At 40.3% G+C, this 14,000-nt stretch overlaps 1 protein-coding gene across 4 annotated transcripts in view; it reads right to left on the reverse strand.

Annotated features, from left to right (window-relative positions):
* Positions 1-1,225: 1,225 nt before the first annotated feature.
* The window catches only part of aifm2 (apoptosis inducing factor mitochondria associated 2), a 105,185-nt gene continuing 92,410 nt past the window's right edge, over positions 1,226-14,000 (reverse strand). For 3 of the 4 annotated variants that reach the window (XM_062976254.1, XM_062976255.1, XM_003218473.4), the window contains exons 2-9: positions 11,047-11,254; positions 10,476-10,591; positions 10,270-10,389; positions 9,573-9,665; positions 7,028-7,136; positions 3,216-3,368; positions 2,196-2,396; positions 1,226-1,619 (exon numbers count right to left, since the gene is read on the reverse strand). In XM_062976254.1, coding sequence (XP_062832324.1) covers positions 1,465-1,619; positions 2,196-2,396; positions 3,216-3,368; positions 7,028-7,136; positions 9,573-9,665; positions 10,270-10,389; positions 10,476-10,591; positions 11,047-11,221 — 1,122 coding nt within the window. In that variant the 5' untranslated portion in view covers positions 11,222-11,254 and the 3' untranslated portion in view covers positions 1,226-1,464. The remainder of the gene's footprint in view (positions 1,620-2,195; positions 2,397-3,215; positions 3,369-7,027; positions 7,137-9,572; positions 9,666-10,269; positions 10,390-10,475; positions 10,592-11,046; positions 11,255-14,000) is intronic. The other variant, XM_008106638.3, reaches the window with a different exon arrangement.

Consider the following 14,000-nt stretch of genomic DNA (forward strand, 5'->3'; position numbering starts at 1 on the left):
TCTTTTTGCAAGCAAAACTTGGTGGGTTATGGCAGATTGTAACTATAGTAGAGTCTCACTTATCCAACATAAACAGGCTAGCAGAATGATGGATAAGCAAAAATGTTGGATAATAAGGAGGGATTAAAGAAAACCCTATTACACATTAAATTACGTTATGATTTTACAAATTGAGCACCAAAATATCATGTTTTACAACAAATCAACAGAAAAAGCAGTTCAGTACACGGTAACATTTTATAGTAATGACTATATTTACGAATTTAGCACCAGAACATTGCAATGTATTGAAAACATTGACTACAAAAACACTGACTACTAAAAATTGACTACAAATAAAGATAGAATTGCATAAAATGAACTTACAGTAACAACATTGTCTGAAGTTAAATCCATAAAAAGTTCAGTCCTCTGAAGAATTTTAAAAAATCTGTGATCCTTGTCTGCCTAGAGAAACAGCTGTGGATCCGAGTGGGGGGCAGATTGCATTAGATAATACAGAATATTGGATGAGCGAAGGTTGGATAAGCGAGACTCTACTGTAATCTCTTGTCTAAAGTATTCCTGCACATAAGATTAACTTGAGCTGGGCTGGGCTTTTTACTAATGAAAGTTGTTTTGGGATCATAATCATACGCTTTGTTATCTTTAGGCTGTTTATTTCCAAAGAACACCACTTGAGTTTAGGTGCTATACTCATTTTAGAAACTGACATACAATCCACCACACACAAGTTTGCAAAATAAGATTTTGTGTCCAATTCTTGACTCATGAAGGATAATAAAGTTGTGCCTCCATATCATCTTTTATAGCAAGGTAAGTACCTTCATTCATAGTTACCAAGTCATTTTTATAATTTACAGCAAAAAAACTTAAGAACTATTAAGAATTTGTGGAGGTTTACATAATCTTATCACATGACTTGGAAATCTCCAAAGATCAGGCTGCTTCCGACATAAAATTAATACTGGGACTCAGAACAAGTTGCTTGAAATGATTGTGGCTGGACATAAAAGAAGTCCTTTTAAAAGAAGTCCTGCTTTTTGACGGGATTGGACTGAATAGCCCACGAGGTCTCTTCCAATTCTGTGATTCTAAGTCCAATACTACCCTGAAGAGCAACCATTTGACTAAAGTAAATGCATGTAAAGGGGGTGGGATATGGAATGTACATAAAAACTCAGCTATTACACACAGCATTGATCAATTACTTCCACAGACTACATAGTTTGCTGCCTCTTTAATTTGAAAACTTGGTTCAATTTTGCAAAATTTATGCGAACATTAATAAAACTGAAGGTCCAATGTTAAATGCAGCTTCTGCAGAGATCTATTAAATATACCACATAGAAATGCATTTTCCCTGAAAAAATTATTCTGTTCAGTCCTTAGCTTATCAGATGTTCTGTATACTATTGGCACTGGTAATATAACATTTTTCTTGCTCACTTGCTTTTTTGCTTACTAGCAAGGCATATGCTGACCCATCTTCTTCCAACTTTTTGAGACAAAAAGATCTTTGCTTTTGGCAACAGTAACTAAGAAATGCCCAATGTAGATTCCACTAATCTGTCCAACTCCATCATTGCTTCCCATTGATATCAGGAAGGTAAGTGATCCTGAAAGGAAAACAGAAAAGATTATTTGCAGAGTGTTCTTTGACCCAAGTTAACATTTTAATTCTAGTTATTGGCCAAATCAGGTTTTTTTTTACACCAAAGATGCTTCCAGCTAGTATTATTAGTCAAAACTACACTTCCATCTTTGTGCCCACAGATTTTGCAAGAAAACAAAATCACAAAATATTGTAGCATAAAATATTAGAAAATGGGAGGTTTATAAATGTGAACCATTGTCATCTGCACCTCCTTGAAAATTCTGTGAGAAGTAATTACACAGTAAAAGTTGTCTGGAAACTCCCTATGTCCCTATTTTCTAATTAAATAATACGGCCAGTTCACACATCAATTCATGACATCTTTCTCCATAACAAAACCTTGATAAAGGAGTGTCGCAAAAGTATTATATGACCTGCCAACACAAAATATTATTGGCTTGCAATAGCTATTTTAAATCACTGATGAAATTACAGAAGATATTGTAAAAATTAACTCAGGCTAATACAGCAACTTTACAATTCATATATATGGAAGAAATATAAAAAGTATGCGAAGTCATTGAATGAGTGGTCTTACCTGGAGTGTAGATTTTCAGAGGTTTCTGTGTCAGGCTATTGATAATATTGGTCACTGCAACATCTGCATGGAGCCCAGCATGATAGGCCATCTTGGGCTCTTTCACATCAGCACAATCACCAATGGCATAAATATTATCATATCCTTCTACCTGAAGGTGGTCATTCACTTTCAGAGCACCATTACTTGCCAGTTTGTTAACTAAGATGGAACAAAAGAAATGAAATGGCAATGCATTGCAATAAACTAACCTCATTGAATATGAGATACAAGAAAAATAGTACAAAAAGAATGATAATGTGTTAATATTGGTTATAACTCTTCATAACAAGCTATCAGAAGTATATTCTCGATGTGCTTATAAGAGATAGACATCTCAAATAATTCAGCATTCGAATCAAATTACAGTATAAGGAACTCAGTATTTCCAAAATAACAGTTTAATACTGTTTGTGGTCACATGATTTTAACTCCACCATAAATAGTTACAGGCATAACTTGAATATTCACTTTGTTAGAACAATATTGAAGAGCAACTTTCAGTATTTTGGGTAAGGGGTGGACAGTAGAGGTTGCCCATCTTTTATTGCCTATGTCTACAATAAACATGAATTTAAATGCAGAGGCACACATGCACATAAAATATGCTTATCTAGAGATAACATGCTAACCTTAACAGCATAGTCCTATGTGTGTCAAACCTTAGTCTCACTGAGTTAAATGGGATTTACTGAGCTACAGTATGGGTTCATAGTCTTGTCCTCTCCAATACATTGCAACCAGATGGAAATGCTTGAATGCACCTTATAAAAGGAGCCAATCCTGTTAACAATATAACCCTCTCCTCAAAGGTAAACAAGTCCACACAAACAAATCCAGACGGGCCTCTCAGTCTCTCTCAAGCTTATAGAAAGTTAATAAGCAGTTCCACATAGGATTGAAATACCAAAATAGAGCTGAAAGACTGATCTATTACTTTAGATAGGCAGGATATGGAAGACAGACTAGGAAATAACTTACTGAATGAACTTCTATATGCTGATGAATTGACTTTTATTCCAGTGCAAAGGATCACCATATCAGTAACCATTTCTGTGCCTTTATCAGTCTTCACTACCATGTTCTCCTTGAATTGGTGTAAAGTCAGCTCATGCAGGTTATCAACTCTCTGACCTATCATAAGCAGTTAAAAAAGCATTACAAATAAGCCCCTTCAAAACAAATCATTTTTCTGTTACCAATTTTATTATAAGATATATGTGTAACTAACTCTCTACAGTGAATGGCTTGGAAGTATCATCCAACAACGTTTAGTTAAAACTTGGGAAATTAACTGAAACTCAATATATTTCCTGTGGACTCGCTGAAGACTTCACACTCTGCACCATTATTGATGGAAAAGTAAGTCAAATAACTTGAATGAAAACTTACACGGAAGGCTTATCTGTACGGGCAGAAAAGGCATCAAATTCCAAGGTCAAACTCCCAAAACCTGTGTTGCCATTAACACAGGATAACTGAAGTTTCTTCTAATCTTACTACTGTCACCAAACATGAGGGCTTCCTCTTGTCCCCACCTTAATTGCTGCCACCACAGACAGCACCTGAACTCAAGATAATATGTAGCATTTTCATAAGCAAAATCTTATAATACAAAATAATGATTTCTTAAATAGAAATAGAACATAATATCGATTACTATATATTTTTTTGTGTCAAGAGTGGTTTGAGAAACTGCAAGTCGCTTCTGGTGTGAGAGAATTGACTGTTGCCCAGGGGACGCCTGGATGTTTTGATATTTTTAACATCCTTGTGGGAGGCTTCTCTCATGTCCCCACATGGAACTGGAGCTGATAAAGGGAACTCATCCGTGCTCTCCACGAGTTAGATTCGAACCAGCAACCTTCAGGTCAGCAACTCAACTATCAAGTCATCAGTCCTGCCATCACAAGGGTTTAACTCACGCCGCTGGGGGGGGGGGGGGGGGGGGTCCAGATTATAATGCATTTAAATCCCATCTCTCACACATATCCTAAAACAGTAAACCCTGATCCATTCTCTTCTATTACTAACCCTCTTAACCACTCAAACTTTTCAACCCCAACCTCTCAACAGACTCCACTCACTACCAACCATCCCTCACCAGATCTTATAAATAAGAATATTTTCCCCTGAATCTCAGATCTCAGAAGAACCAGGAACATACAGGTGGCTCCTGAAGAGCCTGAGTCATCCCTGCCTTTTTCTCTGTTATTAACAGCAGACTAATGAAGGCAGTAAAGATTTCTATCCTCTAAGAAGGAGACTTGCAAGGACCTCTGCCTGTGAATTGTCTGTAGGCAGAGATTGATTCACTGTATTCTTTGGCCCCTTGGATATTGCTCACACAATACCAGTAAAACAAAGGAAAGGACTAATCAAACTATACCATTATAATTAATACCTTTTAAATGGGGTATAGGACAAGTTGTACTGCAAGACATACAAACTACAAGTGCAAAATAAAAATAGCACATGTCAACCTAAAACAGGTATATTTGTCCTTTGTCACCAACATAAATCAGGAGTCAGTCGTGAGCCATTTACCATGCACTTATAGCAAAAAGAAGCACATGGACAGTTTAATAGAGATACGCAATACTATTTACTCTGATCAAATATATAAGTAAAATTGGTATCGGTTGATGACACCCAAGATTGCTCTTGCTGTACCTGCAGAAATGTACCCTACAAAGGCCCCTTTTGCTGCTGCTCAGTCGCATAGTCGTTTCCGACTCTTTGTGACCTCATGGACCAGTCCACGCCAGAGCTCCCTGTTGGCTGTCGCCGCCCCTAGTTCCTTCAAGGTCAAGCCAGTCACTTCAAGGATACCGTCCATCCATCTCACCCTTGGTCAGCCTCTCTTCCTTTTTCCTTCCATTTTCCCCAGTATCATGATCTTTTCCAAACTTTCCTGTCTTCTCATGATGTGGCCAAAATACTTCAACTTTGCCTCTAATATCCAGTGAGCAGCTGGGCATTATTTCCTGGAGGATGGACTGGTTGGATCTTCTTGAGGTCCAAGGCACTCTCAGAATTTTCCTCCAGCACCAGAGTCTTCCTTCGCTCAGCCTTCCTTATGGTCCAGCTCTCGCAACCATAGGTTACTTTCTTCTTTCACCTTGGTGATAAGGCTCCTCAGCTCTTCCTCACTTTCGGCCATCAGAGTGGTATCATCTGCATACCTAAGGTTGTTAATGTTTCTTCCAGCAATTTTAACTCCAGCCTTGGAATCGTCACGCCCCGCACGTCGTATGATGTGTTCTGCATACAAGTTGAATAGGTAGGGTGAGAGTATGCAGCCCTGCCATACTCCTTTCCCAATCTTGAACCAGTCTGTTGCTCCGTGGTCTGTTCTTATTGTGGCTACTTGGTCTTTATACAGATTTCTCAGAAGACAGACAAGGTGACTTGGTATCCCCATACCACCAAGAACATGCCACAGTTTATTATGATCCACACAGTTGAAGGATTTAGAATAATCAATAAAGCAGAAGTAGATGTTTTTCTGAAACTCCCTGGCTTCCTCCATTATCCAGCGGATATTGGCAATTTGGTTTCTCATTCCTCAGCCTTTTCTGAACCCAGCTTGGACATCTGGCAACTCTCGCTCCATGTATTGCTGGAGTCTGCCTTGCAGGATCTTGAGCATTACCTTACTGACATGGGAAATAAGTACCACTGTACGGAAGTTTGAGCATTCTTTAGCATTTCCCTTTTTTGGTATGGGGATATAAATTGATTTTTTCCATTCTGATGGCCAATCTCGTGTTTTCCATATTTTCTGGCATATGGCATGCATCACCTTGACAGCATCAACTTCCAAGATTTTAAACAGCTCAGCTGGGATCCCGTCGTCTCCTGCTGCCTTGTTATTAGCAATGCTTCCTAAGGCCCATTCAACCTCACTCCTCAGGATGTCTGGTTCTAATTCATTCACCACACCGTCAAAGCTATCCTCTATATTATTATCTTTCCTATACAGATCTTCTGTATATTCTCGCCACCTATTCTTGATCTCTTCAGCTTCTGTTAGGTCCCTGCCATCTCTGTTTTTGATCATGCCAATTTTTGCCTGAAATTTGCCTCCGATGTTTCTGATTTTCTGGAAGAGGTCTCTCGTCCTTCCTATTCTATTGTCTTCTTCCACTTCTATGCATTGCTTGTTTAAAAATAGTTCTTTGTCTCTTCTGGCTAACCTCTGGAATTGTGCGTTTAGTTGGGCATATCTCCCCCTATCGCTGTTTCCTTTTGCCTTCCTTCTTTCTTGGGCTACTTCCAGTGTCTTAGCAGACAACCATCTTGCCTTCTTGGTTTTCTTTTTCTTTGGGATGTACTTTGTTGCTGCCTCCTGAACAATGTGTGGACTTCTGCCCATAGTTCTTCTGGGACTCTATTTATTAAATCTAGTCCCTGAAATCTATTATTCACCTCCACTGCATATTCACTAGGAATATTTGTGAGATCATATCTAATTGGTCTGTGTATTTTCCCCATTCTCTTTAGTCTGATTCTAAATTTTGCAATAAGAAGTTAGTGATCTGAGCTGCAGTCAGCTCCAGGTCTTGTTTTCACCGACTGGATGGATGTCCGCCACCTTTGGCTGCAAAGGATGTAATCAATCTGATTTCGGTGTTGGCCATCTGGCCCCTTTTACACTGCCATATAAAATCCGGATTATCTGCTTTGAACTGGATTACATGGCAGTGTGGAAAGGGCCTTAGTCTTCCTCAGAAGATAACACAGGATTCCTGAGAAAAACAGACATGAAACCAAACCAGCTATGGACATACCTAAAAAAAGATTTACCCCTTCATGTATAAGGGTTTCTTTCACCTCTTGTCGGACTCTAGGAAGCAATTCTTCATCTGCCAATGCAATTTTAGAGTGAATTAATGCAACCTGGGAACAAAAGACCAAGACACATAGCTGGTAAAAGTCATCAGCAGAGACTTAAAATAAACGGCTGCATTGGTGTGGTAATAAGTAATAAATCATGTAGCACTCCAGATTTCATATTTATTCATTTTAAAGAGAGATTTCCCTTCCTATTGTCAGAATACAGAAGACAGAACAACTGATAACAATATAATTAAATCTAAGCAATGACCCATAGATTTCTAAATCCTAGGTGTACCTTCAAGGAAATCAATCAATTGAAGAGGAGTTTAAAGTCTGGTCTGCTCTCACAAGGATAGGACCCTGTGAAGGGGAGTATATGTAGACTTTAATGGGCTCAAAGGGGGTATAAAGTCTGATTGGCTCTTTTGGAATGACAGGAGCTTCAGATGACAGCACTGGAGACTAGTTGTAGGGCAATTACTTCCATGGGTTGGAAAGTGGTTTAAAGTCCAGATATCACTCTGGAAGGAGAACAGGTTGATTAGAGTAGACTGGTAGGAAGCAAAGTGGGGCTGAAGGTTTTAGTGACTACTTGAAGAACATGATTCCATAGGATACAGCCATGGTAATAAAAGTGGTGTCAAAATGCATTGACTTTGCAATGTAGGTGTACCCTGAAAGAACAGTAGTGCTCTAAATCAAGTTCGAACTTTTTCAGAAGAGTGAACAGTGAATTGAATGATCTGGGGGAAAGTGATGTCTAGCTGACCCTAGAAGGACAGGAGATTTGAGAGGAGAGGAATTGGAAGAAAAGGACAGACAGCATTATAAGAAAAGTATGTTGGGCAAAAAGTCTGCCTGGTTCTTTCAGAAGGAAAGGAGTGCGAGTGTAACAAACTGGAAAATAGAGATGTGGATCTATTGAGGGGAGAGAAGTTTAAGTGGGATGCAGTGGGACAAAGAGGTGTCTGACCGGCTCTCGTGGAAGAACTGGAGATTGAGGGGAGAAATGCCAAAGAAACAAATGCCCTGGAGATTGTTGTGATCCATGCTCTTGTTATATCCCGACTAGACTACTGCAATGCACTCTACATGGGGCTGCCTTTGAAGACTGTTCGGAAGCTTCAACTAGTCCAATGGGAGGCAGCCAGGTTGATAACCGGAGCAGCATACAGGGAGCGTACTACTCCTCTGTTATGCCAGCTCCACTGGCTGCCAATTAGCTACTGAGCACAATTCAAAGTGCTGACTTTAATCTATAAAGCTCTAAACGGTTCTGACCCAGCTTACTTGTCCAAACATGTCTCTTGCTACAACCCACCATACTCCAGGTAATTATGCCCGACTGATCACTGGAGGGAAGGATATTAGAGGCAAAGATGAAGTACTTTGGCCACATAATGAGAAGACGAAAGCTTAGTGAAGAGAATGATGCTGGGGAAAATGGACAGAAAAAGGAAGAGGGGCCAACCAAGGGCAAGGTGGATGGGTGGTATCCTTAAAATGACTGGCTTGACCTTGAAGGAGCTGGGGGTGGTGACTGATGACAGGGAGCTCTGGCGTGGGCTGGTCCAGGAGGTTACAAAGAGTTGGAAGCGACTGAACGAATAAACAACAACTGGCTGACACTTTTAGAAGGACAGCATATGGAGAGAAAAGGACTGTGACAAAAAGGTTGATGGTGTGGACTGAGATAGTTGTGAATACAGTTTGAAGTCTACCTTGCTCTTGAGTCGTAGGAACAGGACTGGGTGGAAGAGTTTTGATGCTAAGACTTTGATGGAATGGAAAGCAGATGACATTCTGGCTGGCTCTTTTGGAAGGACTGAAGAGTGGGAAGATAGGGTTGGATGAAAATGGTAAAGGCTTACAGCGGTTAGGTAGCCTATTATATTCTGGCTAGCCCATTTTGAAGGACCGGAGCTTGAGAGGACAGAGGCCCATGGAAGAGACACTGGGCAAGGAAAAATGGCTGAGGTGAGTTATCACATTGTGGGAAAGGGAATGAGGAGCTATGGTAATTTAAATATACAGTAGAGTCTCACTTATCCAATGTAAACGGGCTGGTGGAACGTTGGATAAGCGAATATGTTGGATAATAAGGAGAGATTAAGGAAAAGCCTATTAAACATCAAATTAGGTTATGATTTTACAAATTAAACACCAAAACATCATGTTAGACAACAAATTTGACAGAAAAAGTAGTTCAATATGCAGTAATGCTGTGTAGTAATTACTGTATTTACGAATTTAGCACCAAAATATCATGATGTATTGAAAACATTGACTACAAAAATGCGTTGGATAATCCAGAACGTTGGATAAGCGAGTGTTGGATAAGTGAGACTCTACTGTATATCTGTTGCAATCCTTCTGGCCATTTTTAGTATTTTTGTCCATTCCAACTCCAATGTATTTAAAATAATTGTAAACCACTAAAATATATACAGTGATGTATTCGTAGGGGCAGATTATAATGTGAAGTGTGCCTCATACCTCTTTTGTGGGATACATTGTCTTCACTTCTGCAGCCATTTCGACACCAGCAGAACCACCACCCACAATGACTATACGGGGAGCTTTCTGAACCTTTCCGTTCCAAAAGGAGAAACAAGGTGTTAGCATACTGTAGTATATAACAATGTCATTCTTGCATAAATCTCACTAACTTCAAAAGGCTAGTACTCAAACTTAGTTATCAACAGTGCATACATTCTTGTTTTCATTTGCTTTTCTCTCAGAATTATTGCTTTGTGTAAAAACATAATTTTACTCTTTCATCCCTAATGGATTCTGTAGGCTGCATCTATGTGGAAGGAACCGGCAAAACCACTTCTAAAAAACCCTTATGAAATTAATCAAGTTGCTGTACATTTACAGGCCACTTGAAGGCACATACACACAGAAATGAACACAAAACCAAGGGCACTAATATAGACTGGAGGAATACAGCTTGAAAAAACTTATTGACTTAAAGCTACTCAGTTCAGTTAGCAGCAGTGGCATGATTTCCACCAGAAATGTTTCAGTTGGGAGCTTCTACTCTTAACTATGAATCTGTGTCAGAGTGGACTCAGGCAGCAGCTATTCTGCCATAAAGACACCAAACACACAGTTTGTCACCTACATGTAGTGCAAAACAACAGAAGCAATCCCCCCTTCCCTGTTAGGAAAAAAAAAAAGATTCCGTCACCTCTTTTGCCATGTCTTCATAGGTCTGAATAGCAGCCTGCATGTCAATAACTTGGTTAAATTTCCCAGGGAAAGGCCCATCACTCCCTGTGGCAAGGATCAGGTGAGAAAAAAAGATCTCCTAAAAAAAAAAGAGATTGTAGTCAAACTTCCCTACTCAACTAGTGCTCGTGAATGAAAATAGGTGTTATTTAGAGATACACTCACTTCACCGTCATTCAACAGAACATGTTGTTTATCCAAGTCAATCCCAACTACTGTGCCCTGCCGGAAGCTGTCTTTAAAGGTCACAGAGAAGGAGATGAAAGTTTTCTTAGCAAATCCTGCAAAACATTATCAAAAGTGCTAGAGTTAATAGTCCTCAAATAGGAAGAGCATTTTGGACAACTCCCACAATCCCTCGCGGCAGGCGATGGGTCTTTCTGGCTAAGGATGATGAATACACTAATATTTCTGATATGTGTAAACCCTGATCTCTGTGTTCAGCAACACTGGGAGGTGGATGCGGTAGTCATAGTCATTGATCATGATTATTTTTGATGCCTGGGCCATTTTTTTTAATGTGGGCCCCCAGCATTCACCATCTTTGGAGTTGGGATTCAACAACATGTGGAAGGCGACATGATTTCCATAGGGCATTCAGGTGAGTTGAACTGCACTGCCCATTGTCCTGAGCCAGTCACAGTAGATGGTGTCATTGCCCCAAACACTTGGACAGTGCCACACTGGGGAAATGGCAGGGTGTACAGAAAACAAGGAAAAGTGAATAAGAACCTACCACTGTCTACAGAGGCTCGGAGGGCAGCCACGTTGTGGTGGAAGGCATCTCTCATGTCCACAAGAAGGAAAGGAATCTCCCAGCTATGAAGCTGGAGGGCGGCTTCTATCCCACCAAAGCCCCCTCCCACTATCACCACACGCACCGAAGCATCCACAGACACTTTGGACCCCATCACACAAGGGCAGGACTTCTCCAGCCAAGGCAACTAAGGAGAAAAGCAAGGAGAAATCACTAGAAGGGCTCAGTCAGATCATTGTGCACCAAGTCTATTATCAAACATCATGTGTCACGTTACCTTGAATGACATTTTAATTCATTTAAAAAATCCCACCTTCAAGACATCTCATTACAATACGTAACAAAATTTGGGGAAAAAACCCCTGTTTCTGGTTTGAAAATATTATTTACTTTTTAATTGTTCAGTTCTTACTTTAGAAGTACAGCAGAATCTCGCTTATCCAACCTTCGCTCACCTGATATTCTGTATTATCCAATGCAGTCTGCCTCCGCCCAGATCCACTGCTGTTTTTGTTGGCAGAAACACACAGCGGGCCTCTCCATGCTCTGGGTGCCCGCCGGGGGGGGGGGGGGGGTGCGAAACATGGCCTCCACAGATTTTTCCCATCAGACACAGCGTCCGGCCTGCACCAGCTACGTCTCACCCCTCCTGGCGGGCACCCGGTAGAACTAGCTCCTCCTCTTACCTACACTGCTGCAAATTTATGTTACAGCTTGGCAAAGGAAGGAAAGTGCTCAACAAAACAAACATGTTACACCTCTCAGACAACCTACTTACCTCCTGTGGACAATGTTCACACGTCAGCCCCAACTTTGAGAGGTGGGGACAGCACTTCAAACAGCTGTTTCTCTAGGCAGCAACACACAGCTTTTCCTTAATCACTTCTTATTATCCAACATTTTCACTTACCCAATGTTCTGCTGGCCTATTTATGTTGGATAAGTGAGACTCTACTGTAGTTGTTATGCCCCAGAAACTTCGTTTTTGTGACCACAGCAAACTACGTTGAATTGGTTGAGACTTGATGAGATATTCATTGAAAAACTATAGCAAAATGTGTTGCAGGATGTCCCGCAAAAACAAGGTTTTTTCAATTTAATAAACCTTTTCATATGCTTATGATGAAACCAATTAGGAAATGCCATTTATAACCCAGGAACAAATATCGTGTTACATAGTGTTGTGAAACATTATTATGTCACATTACATTGAGTGACATTGTATTTTCATTCATTAAAAAATCCCACCTTCAAGACATCTCATTATCTACATAGATGCCAAATATAGGTATTTAAACATCCTAAACACTTCTGGTCCTATTTTGGTAAGGAATATCCTACCAAATGGAAGCTATGAGAACAACCACTTAATCATAAAATAACAGTCACCACCATCACAACCTCCTACCAATATCAGGGCAAAGGAACTTGTGCCTGCCCAGCAATTTTGAACTCCAAGAAGCCTTCAGGAAGCCATTAGGATTATGGGAGCTAAAGTCTCCCACCCTTTTTAGATTATTATTATTATTATTATTATTATTATTATTATTATTATTATTTATACTCTGTTTTATCTCTCCCAAAGAGGACTCAAAGCAGCTTAACTTAAAAGCATTAGTACACAAGTTAAAATATACAAACATTAGAAACAGAATTAAATACAAACAATATTAAAAATCCACAGTTAAAAACCATTCAAACATATTCAATGCATATTCAAGTTAAAGCCACAGCATATGGCTGGAATGCAATAGTAGGCAGACTGGAACTTCAGCTCCCATAATTCCTGGCTACAGGAGAAGCTCGCTAGGGCTTCTGGGAGTTGAAGTTCAACAGGGAGAAGGCTCAAACTTGTCTGCCATGGCCTCAATACGATCCAAGTGATCTACAATGCTATACTTCAAAATAATACATATATATTATATACATATATCTTCTTCTATACACATAATAAAATTGAAAATCTGTATGTGTATATGCAGCACGGGTGTCCACAGACTGCCTCCGGCCTCCACAAACAGGCTATAGTTCCCAGTGCTGTGGAGCCACCAAGTCACTCTCTCCCAGGACATTGCAGGTTACAGCGAGCACATCCCAGTGTTCCTTTCCCTGTCCATTTGTATGACCCGCCCAGTGTCTCTCCCTTAACCCTTCCCTACCCTTTCCTATGGCACACAGCAAACAGGGGAATTGATCAGCTACTGAACATACTACAGAGAGAGGTTTGGGGAGAATTCACCATGATTTCTAGGAGTTGTAGGGACTGGGATGTATAGTTCACCTGCAATCTAAGAGAACTCTAAACCCAACCAATGACGGACTTGGAATTAACTTGGCACACAGACCCAGCATGGCCAAATTTGCATACTGGCGGGAGTTGGGGGCAATTGACCTTGACATCTAGGAGTTATAGTTCACCCGTATTCAGAGAGCACTGAACCCATCTGATGACAGATCTGGACCAAACTTGGCACACAAATTCAACATGGCCAACTGGGAACACTGGTGGACTTTGGGGGTAATTGACCTTTAACTCAGGGAGTTATAGTTCGCCTGTATTCCATGAGCCCTCTGAACCCCACCAATGACGGATCTGGACCAAACTTGGCACACAGACCCAGCACTGCCAACTTGGGGTGATTGACGTTGGCATCGGAGTTATAGTTCACCAGTATTCAGAGATTATTGAACTCAGAAAGTGATGGATCTGGACCAAACTTGACACACAGACCCAACATGGCCAACTGTGAATACTGAGGGAGTTTTGGCAGGATTTGGCAAGATTTTTGGGAATTGTAGTTCACCCACGTCCTTATGCATTTTCTAATGGAAGCATTCATAAAAAAAAAAACAGGAAAGACTGAGTTTTTTTCTAACATATAACCAAACTGCTATTACCTAACATCCAAAAACAAACAAGGCCCTTTTCAAAT

This window comes from Anolis carolinensis, chromosome 3, assembly GCF_035594765.1.
Source record: "Anolis carolinensis isolate JA03-04 chromosome 3, rAnoCar3.1.pri, whole genome shotgun sequence".
NCBI lineage: Eukaryota > Metazoa > Chordata > Lepidosauria > Squamata > Dactyloidae > Anolis > Anolis carolinensis.